At 38.1% G+C, this 21417-nt stretch overlaps 1 protein-coding gene across 1 annotated transcript in view; it reads right to left on the minus strand.

The window, feature by feature from the left end:
• The window catches only part of MYO15B (myosin XVB), a 54495-nt gene that overhangs the window by 5674 nt on the left and 27404 nt on the right, over window positions 1-21417 (minus strand). Inside the window, exons 24-36 of the mRNA XM_087954188.1 lie at window positions 20071-20189; window positions 18937-19055; window positions 17924-18065; window positions 16909-17020; window positions 15493-15697; window positions 9706-9769; window positions 7916-7988; window positions 6555-6631; window positions 5615-5691; window positions 4515-4645; window positions 4134-4228; window positions 2438-2515; window positions 1479-1575 (exon numbers count right to left, since the gene is read on the minus strand). Of these exons, the coding sequence (XP_087810314.1) occupies window positions 1479-1575; window positions 2438-2515; window positions 4134-4228; window positions 4515-4645; window positions 5615-5691; window positions 6555-6631; window positions 7916-7988; window positions 9706-9769; window positions 15493-15697; window positions 16909-17020; window positions 17924-18065; window positions 18937-19055; window positions 20071-20189 (1389 nt within the window). The remainder of the gene's footprint in view (window positions 1-1478; window positions 1576-2437; window positions 2516-4133; window positions 4229-4514; window positions 4646-5614; window positions 5692-6554; window positions 6632-7915; window positions 7989-9705; window positions 9770-15492; window positions 15698-16908; window positions 17021-17923; window positions 18066-18936; window positions 19056-20070; window positions 20190-21417) is intronic.

Raw genomic sequence — 21417 nt, forward strand, 5'->3', positions numbered from 1 at the left:
TATACAATTCCACCTATTAAACTCATCCAGCTTGTCTGTCAATTTTCACTGAACAATATCATCGCTTATAAAGAAAATAGTAACATTTTCTTCTGTCTACATCTTTCTATCTTTGTCTCATAAAACTTTTAGTTAAATGCCCTTTTAGTTATTCCATAGAGAAGCCCGCCCCCACCCCCAATGTCATGACAGAAGGAGAAATATATATTTGGCATCATTTGAAAGCAAAACATGACATCTACACCTACACTTAAAAGGAGCAGATGCAATTTAAATGTTATTTTTTTAAAAAAGCAATAAAAGAGCTGCTGACAAAGATATGTGCCTTAACAAGCAATTAGATTTTTAACATTGGAAATGCTAATGTAATGTAATGACTACATTCAAAGAGACAACTTTTAGTAAACAAACAAAAGGCATTTATAGCTTTGTCATATTCCCTACCTCAATGAATTTTCTATAGAGAGAAAGAAAAGAATGGGTGGGGCATATATGGGAAAATTAAAAAAGAAAGGTGATATTTGGACTCTCCATCAAATTTCATGAATGAGACAAGAGATTGCTCACTAAAAACAAAAACCTAAATTAAATTCCCTTAAAACTCTACATTACCATGATAAAATATGGCAATCAACAGGCTGTAATTTCTAGAAAGGATTATAAACCTGCTATTGTATCAAAAACTGGTTCAAAACAGGGAAAAAAGGTCTCCCACTGCTACCTGGCCCAGATCCAGGAGTACTGGCAAATCTTTTCCTTTAAAAGGGAATATGAAGCCTTCCAAACCAAGCATGGAGCAAACCATCACAAAGCCGCACTTTAAATAAATATGTGCAAGATTCTCTATCCATGCGCACATCATAACACGGCCCTAAAATCAATATCAGGGCTATCATCATGAATATATTCTTCACATGTAAGCCTTGAGAAATTACAGTCATGTGAAGAAGAAAAAACACCCTCTATGGTTTTATGTGTATTAGGACATAGTAAAAATCACCTGGTCCTTAGCAGTGCTTGAAAGTAGATAAATACAACCTCAAATGAACAAAACATACATATTACACCAGGCCTGCCAAACTGACAGCTGGATACATCACACACAGGCCACACAGGCTCCACAAAGGCAAAAAACGTCGCAATACGTCACAACCCGACCAATGATGTGATTGAACTACACCATGTCATCATTTATTTTACAAACAGAAAGCCGAAATGGAAAAGCCATGTCATATGTTGTTGTTCATCTACTTTTAAGCACTGCTAAGGACCAGATGATTTTCACTATGCCCTCCTAATACATAAAACCATAGAACTCAAAGAAGGTGTGTACTTTCTTCTTCACATGACCGTATATAACCCCAGAGAATTACCTGGCAGTAGAAGTCAGTGGGAAGGATAAAGCTACACCAGGGTGAATCTCCATATTTAGCAGATTTCACTGTATTGAAGTTGACCATTAGCCCCGGTACACTTGCCTTTGTCTTTGTTGGCTAGGATGGCAAATTCTTGGATCTCCCCCAACTCAGTAACTCCTATGTTCTCACAGATTTGCTTTAACACATCTGCTGTAACCTACCACCAGAAAAAAAAATAGTTTATTTAAGTGTACGCAAATTGTTTTGTCTGGAAAAATGTACCCTGCCAAATGCATGAATGAGGCCTTCCAAGGCAAGGGCAGTCTTGGACTCAGCGTCTTTCATTTTAAAAATCAAAAGGTGCAAAGGAGATAGATAAGTGAGATTTAATATTTGTTTAATTCCATTACTTTTAAAAATAGGTTGGTATAGGAACAATCACACATACAAAAAAGAAAAAAAAAGTTGAGAAACAGTGGGTGGAACAAGCCCTCTCAGTTTTCAGAAAGATGATCTTGTTTGTTTTGGATTTTCACAACAAGCGAGAGAGAATTTAGCATTCTTATCATGAGCTTTAATCCAAAGTGTGATTGTGTCTACACCTCTCAGCAAACAGGTTACAAAGCTTTGCTCAAATTTTTAAAAAGGGAGAAATTTGGAGGGATTCCTAATGTACCCATAAATAATTCAAAGGAAGGAATACAAGGAAGTTAGTCGGGCCATTTGAGTATTTATTGTCTGCTGTGACTCCAAGTTCAGGTTGTTTTCATCTGCTTCTTTTTAATCCAAGGATGCAAACCACTGTTGCCAAGCTCCCTCAATCTTCCCTCCTCAAAAGGCTAGAAAAAAATATTACGGTTCAGATAAGAAGACACAAGAACTTCAAAAGAAAAGAGCATCACTGAGTCACCCAAGATGCAGGCTGGCCTCTTAGATGTCTGCCTCAAACTGCTCTTTGAGTGTCCTCTCAATAAGGCAACATCAACATTAATTTAAAAAAGAAAGAAAATACACATCACCATGGATATATGAAACACCACTCCACAATATCCTTTTTAATGGACTAAACAGAAACTTACAGCGAACATCTTAATCTTTGCATTACATCGCACACCTCCAGGTAAGACGATTGATATCCGGCGGAAACAGTGGCCCTTCTGACAACAGGAAAGCAAGAATCAGTACAACGTAGGCATTTTTGTTCCTAATTGAAAGCCAGTTCTTGGCAAAATGCAGCCCTTGAGAAATAGAATTAAGCACTTGAGTAGAGGTAGTTCTCAAGTTACATTGATTCACTTAGCAACTATTCAAAATTACAACAGCACTGGAAAAAGTGACTTACAACAGATCCTCACCTGATCAATATTCAGATACTTGGCAACCGGCATGTGTTTACAATGGTTGCAATATCCTGGATTCACCTGGTCGCCATTTGCAACTTTCCCAGCCAGATTTTGACAAGCAAAGTCAATGGAGAAGCCAGATTCGCTTAATGACCAGCGATTTGCTTAGCAACTGTATTGATTAACTTAACTACCATGGCAAAAAAAATATCTCTAAAACCAGGCACTGTTCTATTAACAACCACTTCACTTAGCAACAGAAATTCTGGTCTCTATTGTGGTCATAAATAGAAGACTACCATTTTTTTATTCTTCAAATCAATGGAACCTGTAGCTAAACCTTTAGTTTAGTATTTAAATTAAAATTAAAAAGATAATTTTGATGAAAGCAAAGACATATGTGAGCTATCTGAGCTAGTCTTACTAGTTGCATCCTTAGCATTAATAAGTAAAAAAATTATTTCTGGGTCATTGTAATCACACATATTACTATGATTGATACAGTATAGCAGCTATGGATCTTGTTTTCCTTCAAATATTGTTACAACATCTATTATTCCAGATACATTGTTCTACATAACACATGTTCTTGGATTTCTTCTCTTATAACTGCTTCTAATCATCTCAAAGAAGAATTTGTTTGAGCTACATATTCTTCTGGCTTACTCAGTGGTGGGATTCAATTTTTTTTACTACTGGTTCTGTGGGCGTGGCTTGGTGGGCGTGGCAGGGGAAGGATACTGTAAAAACTCCAGTCAGAGGTGGTATTTGCCGGTTCTCTGAACTACCCAAAATTTCCTCTACCGGTTCTCCAGAACTGGTCAGAACCTGCTGAATACCACGTCTGGGCTTACTTCTTCAAAACTTCTTAATGAACATCAAGGATGTACACAAAATTTATTATAAATATGTGTGCAAATAATGTGACCTGTCAAAACGGGTTTTGTCATAAGTCCACAATTTGCCTCTAAAAATTCACCACCCTAAAGACTACTTTTTTCAAATAATCAAAAATATAGAAAAATTGTGCACAAGAATAATGAACCTTGGGGTAATTGTGGTCTTTAAGGTGAATTCTGCCAGAGGATGAAGCTGTTCAAAATATTAAATTCTAAAACATTTGAATAGTTTGTTGTAATTCTGGACATCAGGCCTCCCTAAAGATGTATACTCAGCAGCACAAATAAACCTTTGCTCAAAAAAGCCTGTTTTCTCACACATCAAATTGCCTTCAACCCTGACCTTCATAAATCATGTTCATGCAGATGATTCAACCTCAAGATGCACATAAAAAAGCTGTCCTATTTCCAGTATTTGCTTTGTTTTTACCCTCTTCCCCAGCTAGGTTCTTTTCTGCTTTTCTGCCTGGAAGGCTTCAGCACCCAAGCAGGAGACACTCCTACCCCGACCCTGATATCTCCTTCTCATTTACCAAAAATGCTCTCATCTCCGCAAAAAATGGCAAGTGTTGACGGCCTCCATACACGATTAGTTTCCTCAGGTTGCTCTGGCAATCCTTGGCTATTTCTGGGGATTAAAAAACACACGCACAAGGTTGAGCATACGATGTAGGAAGTGTGACTGACATTTAAAGAGGCTTCTGCTAAAATAGAATTAGGTGCTGGAACTCATGCATGAGTTCCCCACCTACCTTCCCCACACAGGACTAAGGGTTGGCAGTTGACTTGTGACTATTAAAAGGATGTTAAGGAACATTCAGAAATGAAGGGTTGGTGGTGGATAGACTGTGAGCATGGAAAATCCCACCACAGATTCTTCACAACTAATGAATAGGAGGAGACAGGCCATGTACCTGAGCAGTGGTGGGTGCTATCACAGCAGATCTGCTGCAAAAACTCAGTGATGTAAGGCCTCAAGGTACTAGATGGAAGGAAGTATCCAGTCAAAAGGCTGAGGAGCTGCCAGCCAAGGCGACAACTGTCCCTGGAACAAAGAAAGAACCGTGACAGACTTTGAGTACATCTCAGAGATCACAAATGAAAATATTTCTTATCAACCAAAAGGGGAAAAGAAAAAAAAGATAGAACAGTGAGGAGAAATAAATGAGAAGGTGGTGGTAAATGAAGTACAAAAATGGAATTTTGAAGTGGGAAATGTGACAACAGCTGTGTAAGTCTCCAAATAGCCACATCACAATTTTAAAAAATACCAATGAACCCCACCACAACATAACACCTTGCCCTCAAAAAAAAGGGGGGGGGGGAGTGAGGATGTGATCATCATAAGATTGCCCATCTCAGCACTAAAAAAAAAACATAAACCCAAGATCTGGTGAGAGCTTTCTATATAGGACTGCCATTGTATCTTTAAAAAATAAGCCTATGAGATAACATAATTGTACTCTTGAAGTTAAAACTAAGACAACGTACATTTATCTGGAGCAACTGTAGCCTATAGCCTTCTGTAGAACTATGTAAGAATAAAAGAAAACGTCATCTAAAAATATAAGACTGTAACAGAAAAATAAATTATCTGTCAATTCCCAAAACAGAGTCCATCAGACTGATGTGTCACTACTCCTATCTTTTCTTTCTTTCTTTCTTTCTTTCTTTCTTTCTTTCTTTCTTTCTTTCTTTCTTTCTTTCTTTCTTTCTTTCCTTCCTTCCTTCCTTCCTTCCTTCCTTCCTTATTTATTTATTTATTTATTTATTTATTTATTTATTTATTTATTGCCTTTCTATCCCATTGGGAGTCTACTGAGAGCAATGGTACCACCATGGAGAAGCAACAAATTCTGGTTTTGGTTCCCTTGGCCACTTGGCAGTGTGGGGCAACAAGGAGTTTCTTATTTAATGAACCAGTTTAAAAAACAATACTTTAAATATTTGTCAGGAATCAATCAGCAACCCATGCAAGATGTGAAGAATCAGTGTTACGTTCTCTGGTGCTTACATATTAGGATTTCCAGTGATTTGCTTGATAACCTGGCAGTAAACCTCATCATGCAGAGTCTTCTTATCTTTGCACCACTGTAAAAACCGAGGGGGGAAAATGTGAAAAATTTAGTTTCCTCTTCTCTTGCAGGCCACATGGGAGGCACTAGGATTACCCCTGTTCTGAGAAACACTAGGATATTAACTTTTCTGCAATGGTCCCTAATTGTACTTTGCAATCCTGAACTCCCAAGTTTGGCGTGTTATCTGGCACTTTCATTGGACTCTGAGATCAGATTGAGGTCAGTATTTCATGATAATCTGCATTGTGGTTGTTAGGAATATATGAAAAACCCTTTGGTTCTGATGAAGAACCCAGAAACTGGGACTTCCTATTCCACTTAACCATCACACCTTTAGCAAGCAGAATTTGGAGGTCAAAGAGGCAAGTTATATGTGCCACAGAAAAGGAATCAGGAATGAATTTCCTGCTGAACTCAGAGCAGAAGCTCAGATCTTCTCAAAAGTTTAACAAAAAGGCAACAGCACTAGCTTACCATAGTTTTGAAATAAACCAGACTATATATCAACCCATTAGTGATAAGAACTCATATTTTGAAATGACTCTGAGAACTTGGAGTGTTTAACTTCTTTCCTTTCCTAACTTTTTTGCTTCCTTTCCCTCCTCCCATTCCCTACTTTATCTTGATTGTCAGCTAAAATGTTTTGCTCCCTCTTGATCTATGACTGTTATTTTACAAATGCTTAAAAGTGCATAATTGAATTTAAGATAAGGTATGAGATCCTAGAGTTCGTCAAGGGGAATAGAAAGGGAAAATAAGCATCTCAAAATCAATCTCCTTTCAAGGCCATCAAGGCCCCTTCAGTAGAAACCTGATGCCTTCCACGTCTCATTCAGTCACAGTTATCTACACAAATCCACCACAAGAGCCACAAACCTGAAGGATATCATAGATATAATCCATTTTATCTTGTTTCTTTAGGCCTGGCTGGTCTCCCATGAATCTCATCAGAGCTTCAAAATAAGAAATCAGCATTAATCTTAGCTGGAAAAGTAAAATATAGGGTTATGGCACTGATTCCTAAGAGGAGATTCAGGGGCCTCTGTTTTGATCAGTATTATCAACATCAAACATAAACAGTACAATATCTAAATTTATCTTCCACTTAGGAAAGAGAAACTGCCAGTGAACGTGTGTGAGTTTTCTAAAGAGGATGATTCAGAATAAGAATTAGCAATATAACTTTTGTAAACATCTGTTGTTGACCACCAATTATGTACAATAAAATAAAACTATAGACCCAAATGCAAGGGATTTCTCTGTTCTTGTACAAGATCTTTTGAAAATTATCAGAAAATGTGGGAGAGGAAATGCATAAGCACCATCTCATAAGAACTTGCAGTGCTGCCTGGTGTCTAAAATAATTCTTGCTAAAGAATCTATTTTAAAAAAAGATTAAAAAAAATTAAAATGCGAGGGGATCAAACATTGCATTTAAAAAGATTTCTCATTCCAACAGTGTTTAAAATGTTTATACATAACCAAAATCGTTTTTACAGGTTGAGTGTCCAATATAAATAGCATCCCCTTCTCACATTTCATTTAAGATGATGACTAACTACTAATCCTTTCTCTCCTGCCCCCATCATTTGTCTTTTATTTACCACATTGTCAGCTGGAAAAGTTTTGAAAAATGCAAAAGCAACATATATGGAGTTATCCTAGCAAAAATATAATCCTGGTAGTTGATTTTCAGAGAACTAGTAAAAGTAGAAATGTTCTCAGCACCTTTCCTGAATCCATAGGCAAATAAATAAAAGTTTAATCAGTGCTGTTGCAATTGCAATAGCCATAGCAATAGCACTTAGACTTACAAACTGCTTCACAGGGCTCTATAGCAGAGGTGGTATTCAGCAGGTTCTGACCAGTTCTGGAGAACCGTTAGCAGAAATTTTGAGTAGTTTGGAGAACTGGCAAATACCACCTCAGACTGGAGATTTTACAGTATCCTTCCCCTACCACGCCTGCCAAGCCACGCCCACAGAACCGGTAGTAAAAAAAAATGAATCCCACCACTGCTCTATAGCCCTCTCTAAGCAGTTTACAGAGTCAGCATATTTCCCCCCAACAACCTGAGTCCTCATTTTATGGACCTCGGAAGGATGGAAAGCTGAGTCAACCATGAGCCAGTGAGAATTGAACTGCCGGCAGCCGACAGTCGGCAGAATTTTCGTTCTAACTATGGCTCTTAGACTACCCATCACTTCTCATTGATTCATTAATGGACCATTACGTACTCAAAAAAAGTTTTGTAGCCAAGTCATTCAACTCATCTTCAAAATGAAACAGGAGAGCTTCCTGGATTGGTACCTACAAAGTCAGAAGGCAGAGATTCAACAGAGGCAGTGGATTTTAAAAAGATATGCAGAAAATGATGGGCGTGTCCTCTTTCCCCAATGAAATTTAATACATGACTAAGCAACTTTTTTTTTTGTCAATTTGCACAAGAATAATTCATTGGGGCCCCCCCACATTTTACAGCTAATGCTGGATGGGATCAGAGCCAAAAATGAGTAAAGGCCCCCAACTCGCTTTTCTTTTTGTCTCATCTATTTTCTTCCTTAAAGGTGGTCCCAGATATTATAGCAGTAACTAGATATTTAATATGGAGGGATATAGTTGAAATAATTAAAGGAAATAGGTGATCCTATAGAAACGTATTGGTTTAAAAAGGATATTTTAAAAATTGCAAGGAGGATTCAAAATCCCTTTTTTAAAAATTTGATAGATTTATGGAATAAATGGAGACACTGGTTAATGCCAGGAATTTCTCCTTTAACACCAGTGGTGGAAATGGAGAAATTCCCTAAGATAATATTTGAAAGAATGGATTAGTAAATTAAAATAAAATCAGATATATAAATGGGAAGACTGGAAGAACGCAATAAAGAATATAACACAATTAAAGAACATTTTATCAGATATTAAATTAAATTGCTTGAATTTGATACAATTAGAGAAATGGATAAAAGTGGAAGAAGGATTCGAGGAGAAAGATAGACAGTTAACAAAATTTGAAATGATTATAAAAGAATGTGAGGTGAATGAAAAATATATAGGTAAAGGAAGAACTGGGAAAATATATAGAATATTAACTGAATTAGAAGAGCATGCAAAAGGTTTAAAATTTATTTGGGAATCAGATTTAGGAGAAATAAATGATAATGATTGGAAAAATATTTGGAATAGAAGCATATATAAGAACATGTCAGTTAGAGTTAAGGAAAATGGATATAAAGTGATATGGAGGTGGTGCCTAACACCACGTAAATTAACTCAAGTAAATGGTAAATATACAAATATTTGTTGGAGGTGCAAGAAAGAGATTGGAACATATAAACATATGTGGTGGGATGGTGATAGTGCACAAAAAATATGGGACATAGTGTTTAGAGAAATGAATGCACTTTTGAATGTAAATTTAGATATGTCACCGAGAACTGCATTACAGTTACTGGTGGATAAACGCGATATAAATGAAACAAAAAAGAAATTGGTTGTAAATTTGATAATGATTGCTAGGTTAGTGATGGCTAAATATTGGGGATGAAATTGGGATATTCAAAGAAATGAGTGGTATAATGAAATTTTGAATAAGGCAACAAATGATAAATTAACAACAGAAACTAAATTTAAAAAGGGGATGATTAAAGTAAACAATTATAATGAAATATGGGGGAATTTTATAAAAAACAGTGTTGGTGGAAGGCAAAGGGAATAAACCTACTCAAGAATATATGTCATTTTGGAAGGGATAAGGGCACAATTGGAATATATAGTAAATCTTTTAATTGTTATAGAAGAATAATTATAAGAAAAAAATGGTCTCCGGGGTTGGGGTGCACTGTAATATTTGTATTTTTTCTTTTCTTTTCTTTTTTTCTTTTGTATTTAGATGTACATGTACTATGCTTGTATTATTTGTATTTAAAATAAAAAATATTAATTAAAATAAAAAGACTTCTTTCCATACTCCAAATAACAAAGAGGAGGCGGCACCCAGACACAAGGACTCCTCCTGATTTACCATTGTATGCTGAACCAAGAGAGCAGGGTCCATCTGTTCAATTCGCATGCCATTCCATGCTTGCCTGGCAGAAACACAAAATGGAGACTTGATTACCTACAAAATGAATTGTGGGAAGTTACAAGAGATGCTCCAATCTCTAGCAAGTGGTCAGTCCCAGATGCAACCTTTGCACAGTGGAAAAGCGTACAATGATTTGCAGAAGATCTCAGATTCTATCTATCACTCACTTTTCAAGATTAGTTACTTGTGTTTTACCAAAAAAAACAAAAAACACAACCAACCAGCAAATGTGAACAAATTTTGGCAGAGACTCTAGAACTAAAAGAGAAGGGGCCTTTCTAATATCAAATATAACAACTGGAGTCATACCCTGCACTAACCATGTTTTGCTTAGCAGAGTTTATTGAACAATCAACATTGTTCGACTCACACAACAAACTATGCTAAAACTAAAATATCTTTTTAAGGAATATGTCTCTATCATATTAACTTGACAATGTTAGAAAGCAGCTTTCTGTGTTTATAATTTTTTAAACTATGGTCTATGAGCACTCATCTATTTTGCAAGGCAATAACTTACATCTATGCTAAAGGACTGAAGCAATTCCCAGTACTGTTCTCAAGACCCAAACATCTTTAAATTAAAAACTTTAACATTTAGTTTAAAATACTCAATAGACATTATCAGCTGCATACATGTTTCTCCACCCTGAAAGAATAAATAGGGCATGTAAAAAATAAGAAGTTTTTCTGGGAAGGCGATGGAAGTCTTATGTGACCATAGGTACAGTATTTGCTACCTTCTCTATTTTTATTTTAATGATGCAGCTTCAGTGTTTTTATTTTATTGCATATTGTTTTAATAAGCTTTGTATCCCATTCAGGTTTTCTTGGAAATGAAGCTCAGTGTTAAACAATTAAGGACTTATGAGCAAGTTCAGTGTTTACATCACTAACATTAACAGAGGGATAGAATCAAGATCACGTGAAGTGTTTTATAATGCCTTGTTAAGTCCACACTTGGAATACTGCATCCAGTTTTGATTGCCATGATATAAAAAAGATGTTGAGACTCTAGAGAAGAGGAGACAAGAGCAACAAAGATGATTAGGCGACTGAAGGCTAAATCATATAAAGGACAGTTGCTGGAATTGGGTATGTTTAGTTTAATGAAAAGAAGGACTGGGGATGACATAATAGCAGTGTTCCAATATCTGAGGGGTTGCCACAAAGAAGAGGGAGTCCAGCTATTCTCCAAAGTACCTGAGGGCAGGACAAGAAGCAAAGGATAGAAACCAATCAAGGAGAGAAGCAACCTAGAATTAAGGAGAAATTTCCTGACAGAATAATTTATCAGTGGAACAACTTGCCTCCAGAAGTTGTGAATGCTCCAACACTGGAGGCTTTCAAGAAGAGACTGGACAGTCACTTGTCTGAAATGGGACAAGGTTTCCTGCCTGAGCAGGGGTTGGACTAGAAGACCTCCAAGATCCCTTCCAACTCTGTTATTCTGTTATTTCATGGTTTTCTTTTGGGTGATAGAGACAGGAAAACCTACTCCTACATTCTTGAGGAACGTGACAAAAACAATCACCTGTTTTGCATTTTGAGCTCCATACTTAGTATCGCTCAGAGAAATTGTTGATAGCGTATTCACAATCCTTCTTTGCTAAATAATATTTACCTGACAAGTCTCTCCAATCTTCTTATCTCTTTGTTTATCTTCTTCTTCAATTTTTTGGAATCTCTCATCATACTTCAACATCATTTGTTGGATGTTCTCCACTTTTTCATCAGTTTTCCCTGTTCTTTTTTCAATGTTCTCTGTTCTTTGTTCAATGTTCTCTGTTCAAAGTTCTCTATTCTCTTTTCAATATTCTCTGATCTTGCTTGAATATTTTGAATTCCTTGCATAATCACTTTTTCTTGTTCTTTTTCTTGCTTTAACATTGTCTGTATTGAACATTGTCCTCCAGATGGTGGAGAGGAAGAAGTAGAAATTGAAGAACCAGGAGCTGTAAATTTCCTACTCATTTTAAGCAATTCAAAATCTTCAGGTTCTTCTAAACCTTAATCCAATTGTGAAATGACCAATTATAGTTCGAAATAAAAATAGTAGAAAAAAGAAGCCAAATAATAATGATTAAAAAAGGAAAGAAAAAAAAAGGGAGGACAATATTTCTTCAGGTTCTTATATACCTTAATCCAATCAGTAGTTAGATGAAGAAAAAGGCTTGGAAAAAAAAAAGAAAGAAAAAAAAGGAAAAGGAAAAATTCTTCAGGTTCTTCAACACCTTAATCCAATTGAGAGGTCTCAAATAGAAAAGAGTGCATAAAAATAAACCAGTAAGGTAGATGAAAAAACAAAAATACCAGGAAAGGAGAAAAAAGGGCTATTCCCTTAAAAAAAGGAAACATTAATACTAAGGCTTTCTCTTTAAAATAAAAAGCAAACATAGAGATTGGACTTCCAAAGAAAAAAAGAAAAACAAAGACAAGCTCCAACAAAGCCAAAAATCCAAATAGTTATTACAAGAAAAAAAAAGATAAAATGAAATACAATAAAGCTGGTGAGGAGGGATAGCACAACTTAGAAAAAGTAAAAAGAGCACACTGCACTTTGTTTAATTATCCAAGGCTCTTATTATAACTCTCTTCTCCAAAAACATATCACCTTTTTTCCCCCTAGGTTTCAACACCAGACTCCAGCTGTTGATAGAAACCCAGAAGAGCACCTGCAATAATACTCTCCCATGCTCTTCCCTCTATCTTATCCTTGAATGTCCTTGAATGTCCTTGAAAAAAAGTCTCAGTTCTTTCTTTCTCAGCTTTGTCTGGTCACAGAGGAAATAGAATATTTTCAAGCCTCTAGTTGGCAGTGTTACAAAGTTTTTTTGCTCTCACTTTCCCCCTCCTTTTCCAAGCAAGATATAATAATAATTAATAAAAAAAAAGATATTTTAAAAAAAAGAAATAACTAAAAGGGAGCCTCTAGCCTAAAATATTACAAAATCAAAAAGGAGAAAAAAAAATAGATGTAAAAGAAAAAACCAGTCCAGTTTCAATATATAAGATCGTGTATAGAAAATCCAGCAATGAAAAAAAAAAACCATTACTTTGACATTCCTGTTTAAAATCGCCGCTTAATCACTTCTGTCAAAACTTTTACAGATTCTTTCTTTTCCTTAGGGTGTCCTTTCAGATCTTAGAATAAGAAAAGTTCTCACCAAACCAGAACACTCTCTCTTTCTGTTCTCTTCCGTTTCGGAGCTGTCCCAACTTCAGCAGCTTTAATGGCTGCCTCTTTGCCGCTGGCAAGAAGAGCTTCTCCTGGATCTACCAGGGACTTTGCGGTATCCCTGGGATCGACAGGATGCGCTCTTCACTCTCACCATCTCTTCGGGACGGTTTAGATCCGATAGGACCGTCCAGGAGCAAAGATATCGGCAGCGATCTCAGACCACCAAGATCGCATGCCGTATCATCACGACGCCAGCTCCGCCCTCCCGGCACTCAGCCTTTCTTATGGTCCAACTTTCACAGCCATACATTGCAACTGGGAAAACCATAGCCTTGACTATACATACTTTATTCTCTGCATGGGTCAGAGATGAAGACATCCCTTTAGGTATGCTTTAAATTGTTCAATAGTCTGGGATTTGGTTTTATCATATACTTCCTCAGATTGAGATAGCACCTGACAATGTGTTTCTTAGCTCCATGAACCTCAGTGCGCTGTTAATTTAAAAAGTTCACATACTTTTTTCAACATTTAATTCTTTATTGACACATATTTTAAATATATAAAAAGCAGACACTGTATAAGACCATTATACAAAGGTAATTATAATAAATCAAACATTAAACTAAATATTGCAGACTAAATAAATACACTAAAAGAATTGATCACAGCACATCAAGAGTGACTTCACTAAACAAAATGGCGGGAAAATAATGAAATTTAGACGGTGATTGGGATTTGGTTGAAATTTAACAGGATGAAGCATAATAACTTGTGGAGAATATGCATGGGTGTGTGTTTGCTGTGGGTGCGTGCATATAAATGAAATATAAAAATATTTATTTGGAGATAGTTAAATCATGAGGAGGGGAGTGGGAAGGGAGGGGAGGAGAGAGGAAAGGAGATGTTTCTTTGGAGTACAATTACTTGCTGACTGTAATGGATAGCAATTTTCTACATAGCCAGTAGCCCGTATTTTCTATATATTGTAAAAATATGAACATGTTCATTGGAACATTTTCCAGTATCATCCAGTTATTATCTAATCAGCAAATTAGCAAAATTTCAGCTTGTCAAGCAAAGAAGATTTTTATCCAGTGCTCCGGTGCTCCTAAACCTGTATTTCCAGTAGAGTTGATGAATCAGAGTCTTGGGAGAAATATATCTGAGCAGCTAAGAATCCATGTAGCTTCTGTGATCATTCTGACAGCATAGCAATATCTTTCAAATAGATCACCAGCCATTGAAAATTCTCATTCCAATCCATCTCTGGCATAATAAATATTTTTCAGGAGGAGGATCAGAAGGCTATTTTAGATGACTGATTGAACATCTATCCTTGATAGCTATAGCACTAGCACTTATATACCGCTTTACAGTGCTTTATAGCCCTCTCTAAGTGATTTACATATTGCCCCCAACAATCTGGGTCCTCATTTTACCCACCTTGGAAGGATGGAAGGCTGAGTCAACCTTGAGCCTGGTGGGATTCGATCTGCCAAATTGCAGGCAGCTGGCAGTCAGCAGAAGTAGCCTCCACTCTAACCATTGCGCCACCACAGCTCATAATGTAGTTATGTAATTGATCCCATAAAGGTCCCAAAAGATGTGAGATTTCAACTGTCAGTTGGTTATGGAAAAAATTGCCTTATTTTCAAGTAAAAGAACAACAGCTCAGTTTCTTCGAGATATCTGGATAGGAATAAAGGTGCTAGAAGTAGTCTTTCCTTTGCATGTTCTTTATTTAGCTGTCTGATATCTTCTTTATTTTTCCACAGTGTGTATCATGAATAGAAATGTAATTCAGAATTGCAATGTCTGAGACGTTACTGAAGGTTCAATTACTTCTATGTGCCTTAAAACTCTGTGAAACAAGTGACCTGAAAAGTGTATACATGGAAAAGGTTTGGAGGAAGAAAACCTGTGCTCAAATAAACTTGACAGTGGGAAACAAAGGAGCAGATCCTCTCTGCATTGATAAAGGAATTGGAAGCATGGTCCCAGACTATTATTCACTGGTCTGTTTAACCTATCTGTACACCAGCTTTTTATTAACACAAGAAATTAATTAACATAACCTAGATAATGTCTGAATATTTGCACACAGCAAATACAAGGTTGCAATAATCAAACAAAGAATCTTTTCCCATGCCAGTGATAACATAACATAATACAAAGCAGGTCACAGCTAGCTGTTAAAGTGAAAGTGTAGATTGCAATAGCGTATGTTTAAAGGGATTTTTGCTACAGAATACCTACATGAATTGGGCTTCTCGGAAATGTGCCATCGCAAACTCCGTCATAGTGTAGTGGCAAATATCAAGAGAGTTTATAGGTGTGCTAGGCCTGGTAACTTCTGACTCTGTGCTGGGGGCAGAGTTCTGAAGAGACAGAAAATTAGTCATCAGAGAACCGGTACTCTTGGTACTGAAACAAATTCATCCTGTGATGTTCATATTCCATCTCTTGCATTGTCTTCATAATCTGCAGTCTTTGTGGATGGTGTTCATTTCTTCAGCAACAACACCATCTCCTCCCTTCACTTTCTGGCATGACTAATCCCCTTGGTCTCTGCTTGAGCCCTCACCTCCTTGTTAACTATTTTCTCCTGTGTGTTTTTCTTCCAGCCTGTTCGGACTTCTTCCTGTTGATTCATGTGGAGGTTGAGGTAATCGGGAGCTGCCACCACCTGCACCATTCCAGAAGGGAAAAGGCCAGAGCGCCCACCAATAGAGCCAAACTGCCAACCTGAACAGAAAAGATTGAAATTAGGCTAGACAACTTGCCTTTGCAACGTATTACCCATAGGGCAGCCCCTCCAAATCTGAATAGGCTACTAATTTGTGAGTTTGAAACTCCCCAGAATTCTTCAATCAGCACAGCTATTGAGAACTGTGTCACAAAAATTAGCTAATCAATGTGCTTGTCTGCTCGAAGTATTAGTGTATGTGTGTATGTGTTCCCCAGTTGGACTCTGATTCCGAGGGAGAGGTGGAACAGCTGACAGGGAGTGGGAGTGTGGCTCTGGTGGCTGTGGAGGAAACTGGGGAAGGGCACAGGCCAGCTGGGCATTCAGAGGAAGACCCAGGCCCGCCCCCTCTTCATCCTAGGGCACGCAGGGAGGAACAGATAAGGGAGCAATGTGGTTTATGGGGGAGGAAAGGGCCCCAATCCCCTTCATGGGCTACAGCTGGGAAGACTGTTTAAAAGGGCAAACTGCACATGGCAAAGTTGTTGGAAGCAAAGTGTGCATTATCTTTGCCAAGGCTTATCTGGGTTTTGGCATCCTCCCAACTGCCTCATTATCTTGTGGAAGTCTGCAAGTTATTATCCTGGTCTGTCGTGTTCATTACTTCAGTGTGGTTTGTGTTGGTTTTTTATTTCTACTTTATCTGTATTTTGGGTTCGGACTGCATTTCTTCCCTTTGTAGACTGTTTTTGGAAGAGTTTGATCTTCTGCCGAGGATAATTGGACATTGGGGGCCAAGTTGGAGGCATTACAAGGAATTTATCTACTTTGGTGACTTTGTTATTTTTTTTTGTTATTTTTTTGCCACGTCATCACAATGTGTGTGTGTGTGTTGTCATTATGGACTCTTGATATTAGTTATTTGTGGACAGATAATTTCACAAATTGAATTCCTGACAGACAAACACGAAGTATTCAGTAATGTCTAAGAACTCTTTCAACAAATGCAGCCATATTTGAATTTAAAACATCCCATTTTGAGCTTAATACATCTTGTTTTGAATGTGAGGCAGCATGGCAAGAGACAGTCTTTTGAATATATTGTGTTTGTGAGATCAGAAGGAAGTAAGAGATATGTTTTGAGCACAAAACAATTCTAAAATGCTCAAAACCACACACTGCAGTTGGCAGTCATTGAAACAGCAGTTTCACTCTTGACAAGAAATATTTTGAGGTTGAAAGAGGATTCATTGGATTGAATCTTTCTCACCTGGCTCCAGCCCCTTCATGGGAAGTAGTCGAATGAAGTCACCTTTCTTGAAATTTAAGAGGCTCTTGTCATCTGTGACATAGTTACGCATAGCAATGACATAGTTGGAATCCTTTTGGAAGGGCGGGAGAGGAAAAAAAGAGGTAAGGGGTTGAAATTATAGGTAGTCCTCAACTTGCAACAGTTCATTTAGTGACTATTCAAAGCTACAATGGCGCTGAAAAAAGTGGCTTATGGCCAGGGGTGAGTTTCTACTGGTTCTGTCCACCTCTGTAGAACTGGTAGCTCTGAAGAGCAGTAGACATAGAACCGGTTCTATGTCTGCTGATGTTTTTGCCCACTTGCCCACCTGGGCTCTTACTTGACCTTTATTTCCTGATTTTTCAACTTCAGCTGCTGAACGAGGCACAGCTGTAGTTAAAAAAGCAGGAAAAGAGGGCTGTTTCAAAGGCTGCTTCTCTGCACACAGCTTGCTGATGATGATTTACAGGCGCGCACTCACGGCATGCAGGGAAGCACATCATAAATCACCGAACCTCGTTAACCCTGTCATATCCCACCCCTGCTTATGGCCATTTTTCACACAACCTTTGCAGCATCCCTATGATCATGTGATCAAAATTCATGTGCTTGGCAACTGGTTCACACTTACGACCGTTACTGTGCCCCAAGGTCATGGGATCACCTTTTGCCAGCTTTTGACAAGCAAAAACAATGGGGAGGCCAGATTCACTTAACAACCATGTTACTAACTTATCAACTACAGTAATTCACGTAACACCTGTGGCAAGAAAGGTAATAAAATGGGACAAAACTCCCTTAAAAAATGTTTCGCTTAACAACAAAAATGTTGGGCTCAGTTGGGGTCGTAATACAAAGACTATCTGTATTTGGGGAAATAGGTTGACCTTAAAATGTTGGCCTTTGCACTCAGTGCTTTAGATGGGTTACCTGTACAATCCCTCCAAAACCAGCCCATAAGGATTCGTGGCTTGCGCAATGATCTCGTTCTTACCTGTTTCAGTTCTTTCAGGAAGATTTCCACCGTAGCCTTGATCTGCTGAGCTTTTTGAGAATGAAGGATGAGCTGCTCATTTTTCAGAGAGAACTGAAGGATATTCCGACTGATCAGCTCCAAAGAAAGGACATCTGCATAACTGAAAAAGTCAGAGAACATGAATTCTTTGACTTGTTTGGCTTTCATCCTTGGCTTAGTTCTTTAGCACCTACCATACTTTACTAAGCCTAACTGGAATAATTTTTGTTAGGACATGGCTTCGGTACTCTCAAAAGTAGTTATAAGAAATCTACTAGTATAAAAAGTACCAAGGCAGAGGTCATCTGCTCTCCCCTTTTATCAAGTTCTAAACCTATACTTGCTGATCTCTCTAATCTGCCACAATGCAATCTAGACCAGGTGGTGCTGCAGCAAAAAAAAAAAAAAAAAGCAGATTGAATAACTCAAAATGATTCAGACAAGTGAATCAAACATGAGTTGAATGAGAAGATCAAAGCAAAACTTGTTTTATTTTGTGTTTCAATGGGAATATGGGAACATTTGGTTTTTTAAAAAATTGAATACGTATATTTGTACGTATATATGTTAATTGGTTTATCAAACTAAAATATATAAAGTTTATTGAACAGATAAGTAATGCGGAGGACTAAAATAGGCCCTGCTCATAAGCATGAAGTCTCATAGGGTAAGGAATAAAAAAAAAAGTCAAAAGAAGAAATGAAATGCTTCGGTATAGCTATAAAAAGCCATATGTTTTTGGAAGTCTGTTGGGAATTGATGTGCTGTGCAAATTCGCGTCATGAAGGAGTTTTTCACCAAGTGGAGTCAGTTGATGTTCTCCAACAAGTAGCTAGCATTCCTGATTTATTTGCTGTATCCACACTCAGCATTTGTTTATATGTTTGCCAGGTTTGGTAGATCAAGTTTGTGGTATTCCACTGCCAAGGAAGCAATGGTCTCCCTCATGAATTTAGAAAACAGTTATATACATGGATTTTATTGCCTCTCACCTGAAGCTGCAAAGGATTTTCAGATGTTCAGAACTGAAACTGGCATCTTTGGATTTCTTCAACAGCTGCAGACCCCGGTGAGAAACACCCAGTATCTGGACATCACTTCCATTTTCTCCCTATCAGGAAGGGAACAGACAGCAGCAACAAAATGGTTGACAAAATGTTTGCTCAAGCAGCAAGGAAACTTTTGTGAGAGTTGCTTTGGTGGACCATCTGAAGAGTTGGGCTCTTTGGACCAAATGTTTGATGGATGAAAACTGCAGTCTCTTGCTCTGTTTCAGGCCCCTGGGCCAGAAGAAAGAGGAACACAAAAGAGGCAGGCCAGGTCTACCCTTGACAAATTATTCCCTCGCACAGTTCTTAGCATGCACGCACACACACACACACACACACACACACACACACACAAATCCTTATCTTTTTTCATTCTGAGTTTTGCAGTTTTACCCATCCAGATTAAATGAGATGACGGGACAAGAGAAAATTCCAGGTGAAGAAAAAATATTGCTTATCTGACTTGGCTCAGCCGTACAGGGAAAGCCAACCAATAATCCTTTAATCTATAAACTATACTTAAACAAAGTAGAGTTTAGCAGAAGGGGTTAATCCAATTAAATTATAAAAACAACAGCCAACGTGGTGTAGTGGCTAAAATGCTGGGTTAGAGACAGTAAGGTCTAGTTCTCCCTTAGGCAAGGAAGCCAGGTAGGGGTGTCTTTGGGCCAGTCATCCTCTCTCAGTCTGACCCACCTCACAAAGTTGTGAGGAAATTAGGAGGTGGGAGCATTGGGTGTGAATCTGCCTTGAGATGATAAAAATGGAGAGGATAACAAACAAACAAAAGAGTAGTATGATCTGGAGACAGGCTTAAACATGATGCCTAAAAACTTTCTGGTGTGGTCTACCTACCTATCTACTCACACAGTCTACCTACTCATGGTCAGTTTTCAACAATGTCAGCCTTCACTGCACAGGCAACCTTTATGTAGCAGAAAGCTTGGTCCAGAGGGGTGCCCTGTTATTGATTTGCCCATAATAGCTGAAGCCCTGAGGGGAAAGTAACCCCTAAATCTTAGTGGAAGGACATAACAGGACTGTCGCATTATAGAAGGCTGAGGTAGGCAAACTTACTTTTACTGGGAAAAGGCGAGAGAAATAGCTGGCCCAGTTATCCCGAGCAGCCACCACAATTCTTTTCTTGATTCCTTCTTCTGTGATGGAGCTGCCATCCATGCCCACATGGAATTCAGCTGACGGCAACAAAACAAAGAAAAAGCTTCATCAGCAGGCTCAGATTATGGATCCATCCCCCTGATGGAAGCAAGCTACAGAGACGACTTTAGCACACTTAGGAAGCACATCAAAGAGTGCGCTGTTTCTAAGGACAGTTTGCAAGCAGGGATCTGGTGTTCTGCAGCCAACATTAGAGAGCCATCTCTTGGAGCTGGTAATAAACCATTAATTGGCATTAAATAGATTGTTTTAATAGTCTAAAACTTTTGGTTATATTTTATTCATGGGAATTTGTGGTTTGGAGATAGCAATGGGACTTGAGAATCTCTCCTCCTTTTTGAATGAGGAGTCATCAGAATCTGGAATAGGTCCAGCAGAAGGAAACATGCGAGTGCTTGTACATGTGAAAGATAGCAATTTTGTGGCTGAAGGGAGAAGGAAGAAATGCAAGTTCCTAAGTGAAACTCTGGGTGCAACCTCAGAGGGCTACCCATACCGTTTCCTGGCTTTTAGAAGTACTTGTTTGCTTTCACTTATCTTTGCAAATAAAGCAAACAGACATTTCAAAACTCTAGGGCAAATTCACTTCAAAGAAACAAACCCTGACAACACTGTTCTGGGACATTTTTTTCTTTTGGAAGAATAGGAATGCATATATAACTGTGGTGAGATTAGGTTGGATTAAGTAAATTTGGGACATGTGCATGTAAAATGGCTAGCAGAAAGCACTCTGGATTTTTAAACTTGTGGATCAGGATCTCTCTGGAGTGGAGATGCTGGAGAATGATTTGCAGGAAAGAAATTTTATTGCCCAAATGGAAGAAAAACATAACGCCATGTTGCCATGCCCAGAAAGCAGCTAGACTGGCAGCTGAATCTTCTTTTGATGGAAGTGATGCAGAGCAATAATGCCTTCCAAGATACCCAAAAGAAGAGGCTGGCTCCCGGGGTGGAGAATAAGCCCTGTGCCATTGGCAGTGCTGTCTTCCGAAGGAAGGGAGGAACTGGGTTGCCTCGTGTTATTGAATGGAAGGAAAGCCCTGAACTTCTGGACGTTGGGACTGGGCAGAAATTCATCTAACACAATGCTGATGATTATTTCAATCCCTAAACAGTTACCACTAAGCAAGGAACATTTAGAAGTGGGTTATTTGTCTTAGCAGGAGAGTCTTAAGTGGGTTCAATACAGTGGTGGAATTCCATTTTTTTTACTACCGGTTCTGTGGGCGTGGCTTGGTGGGTGTG

This window comes from Notechis scutatus, chromosome 2 (genome assembly GCF_049901735.1).
Source record: "Notechis scutatus isolate UNSWTSFEM ecotype Mainland chromosome 2, rNotScu1.2, whole genome shotgun sequence".
NCBI lineage: Eukaryota > Metazoa > Chordata > Lepidosauria > Squamata > Elapidae > Notechis > Notechis scutatus.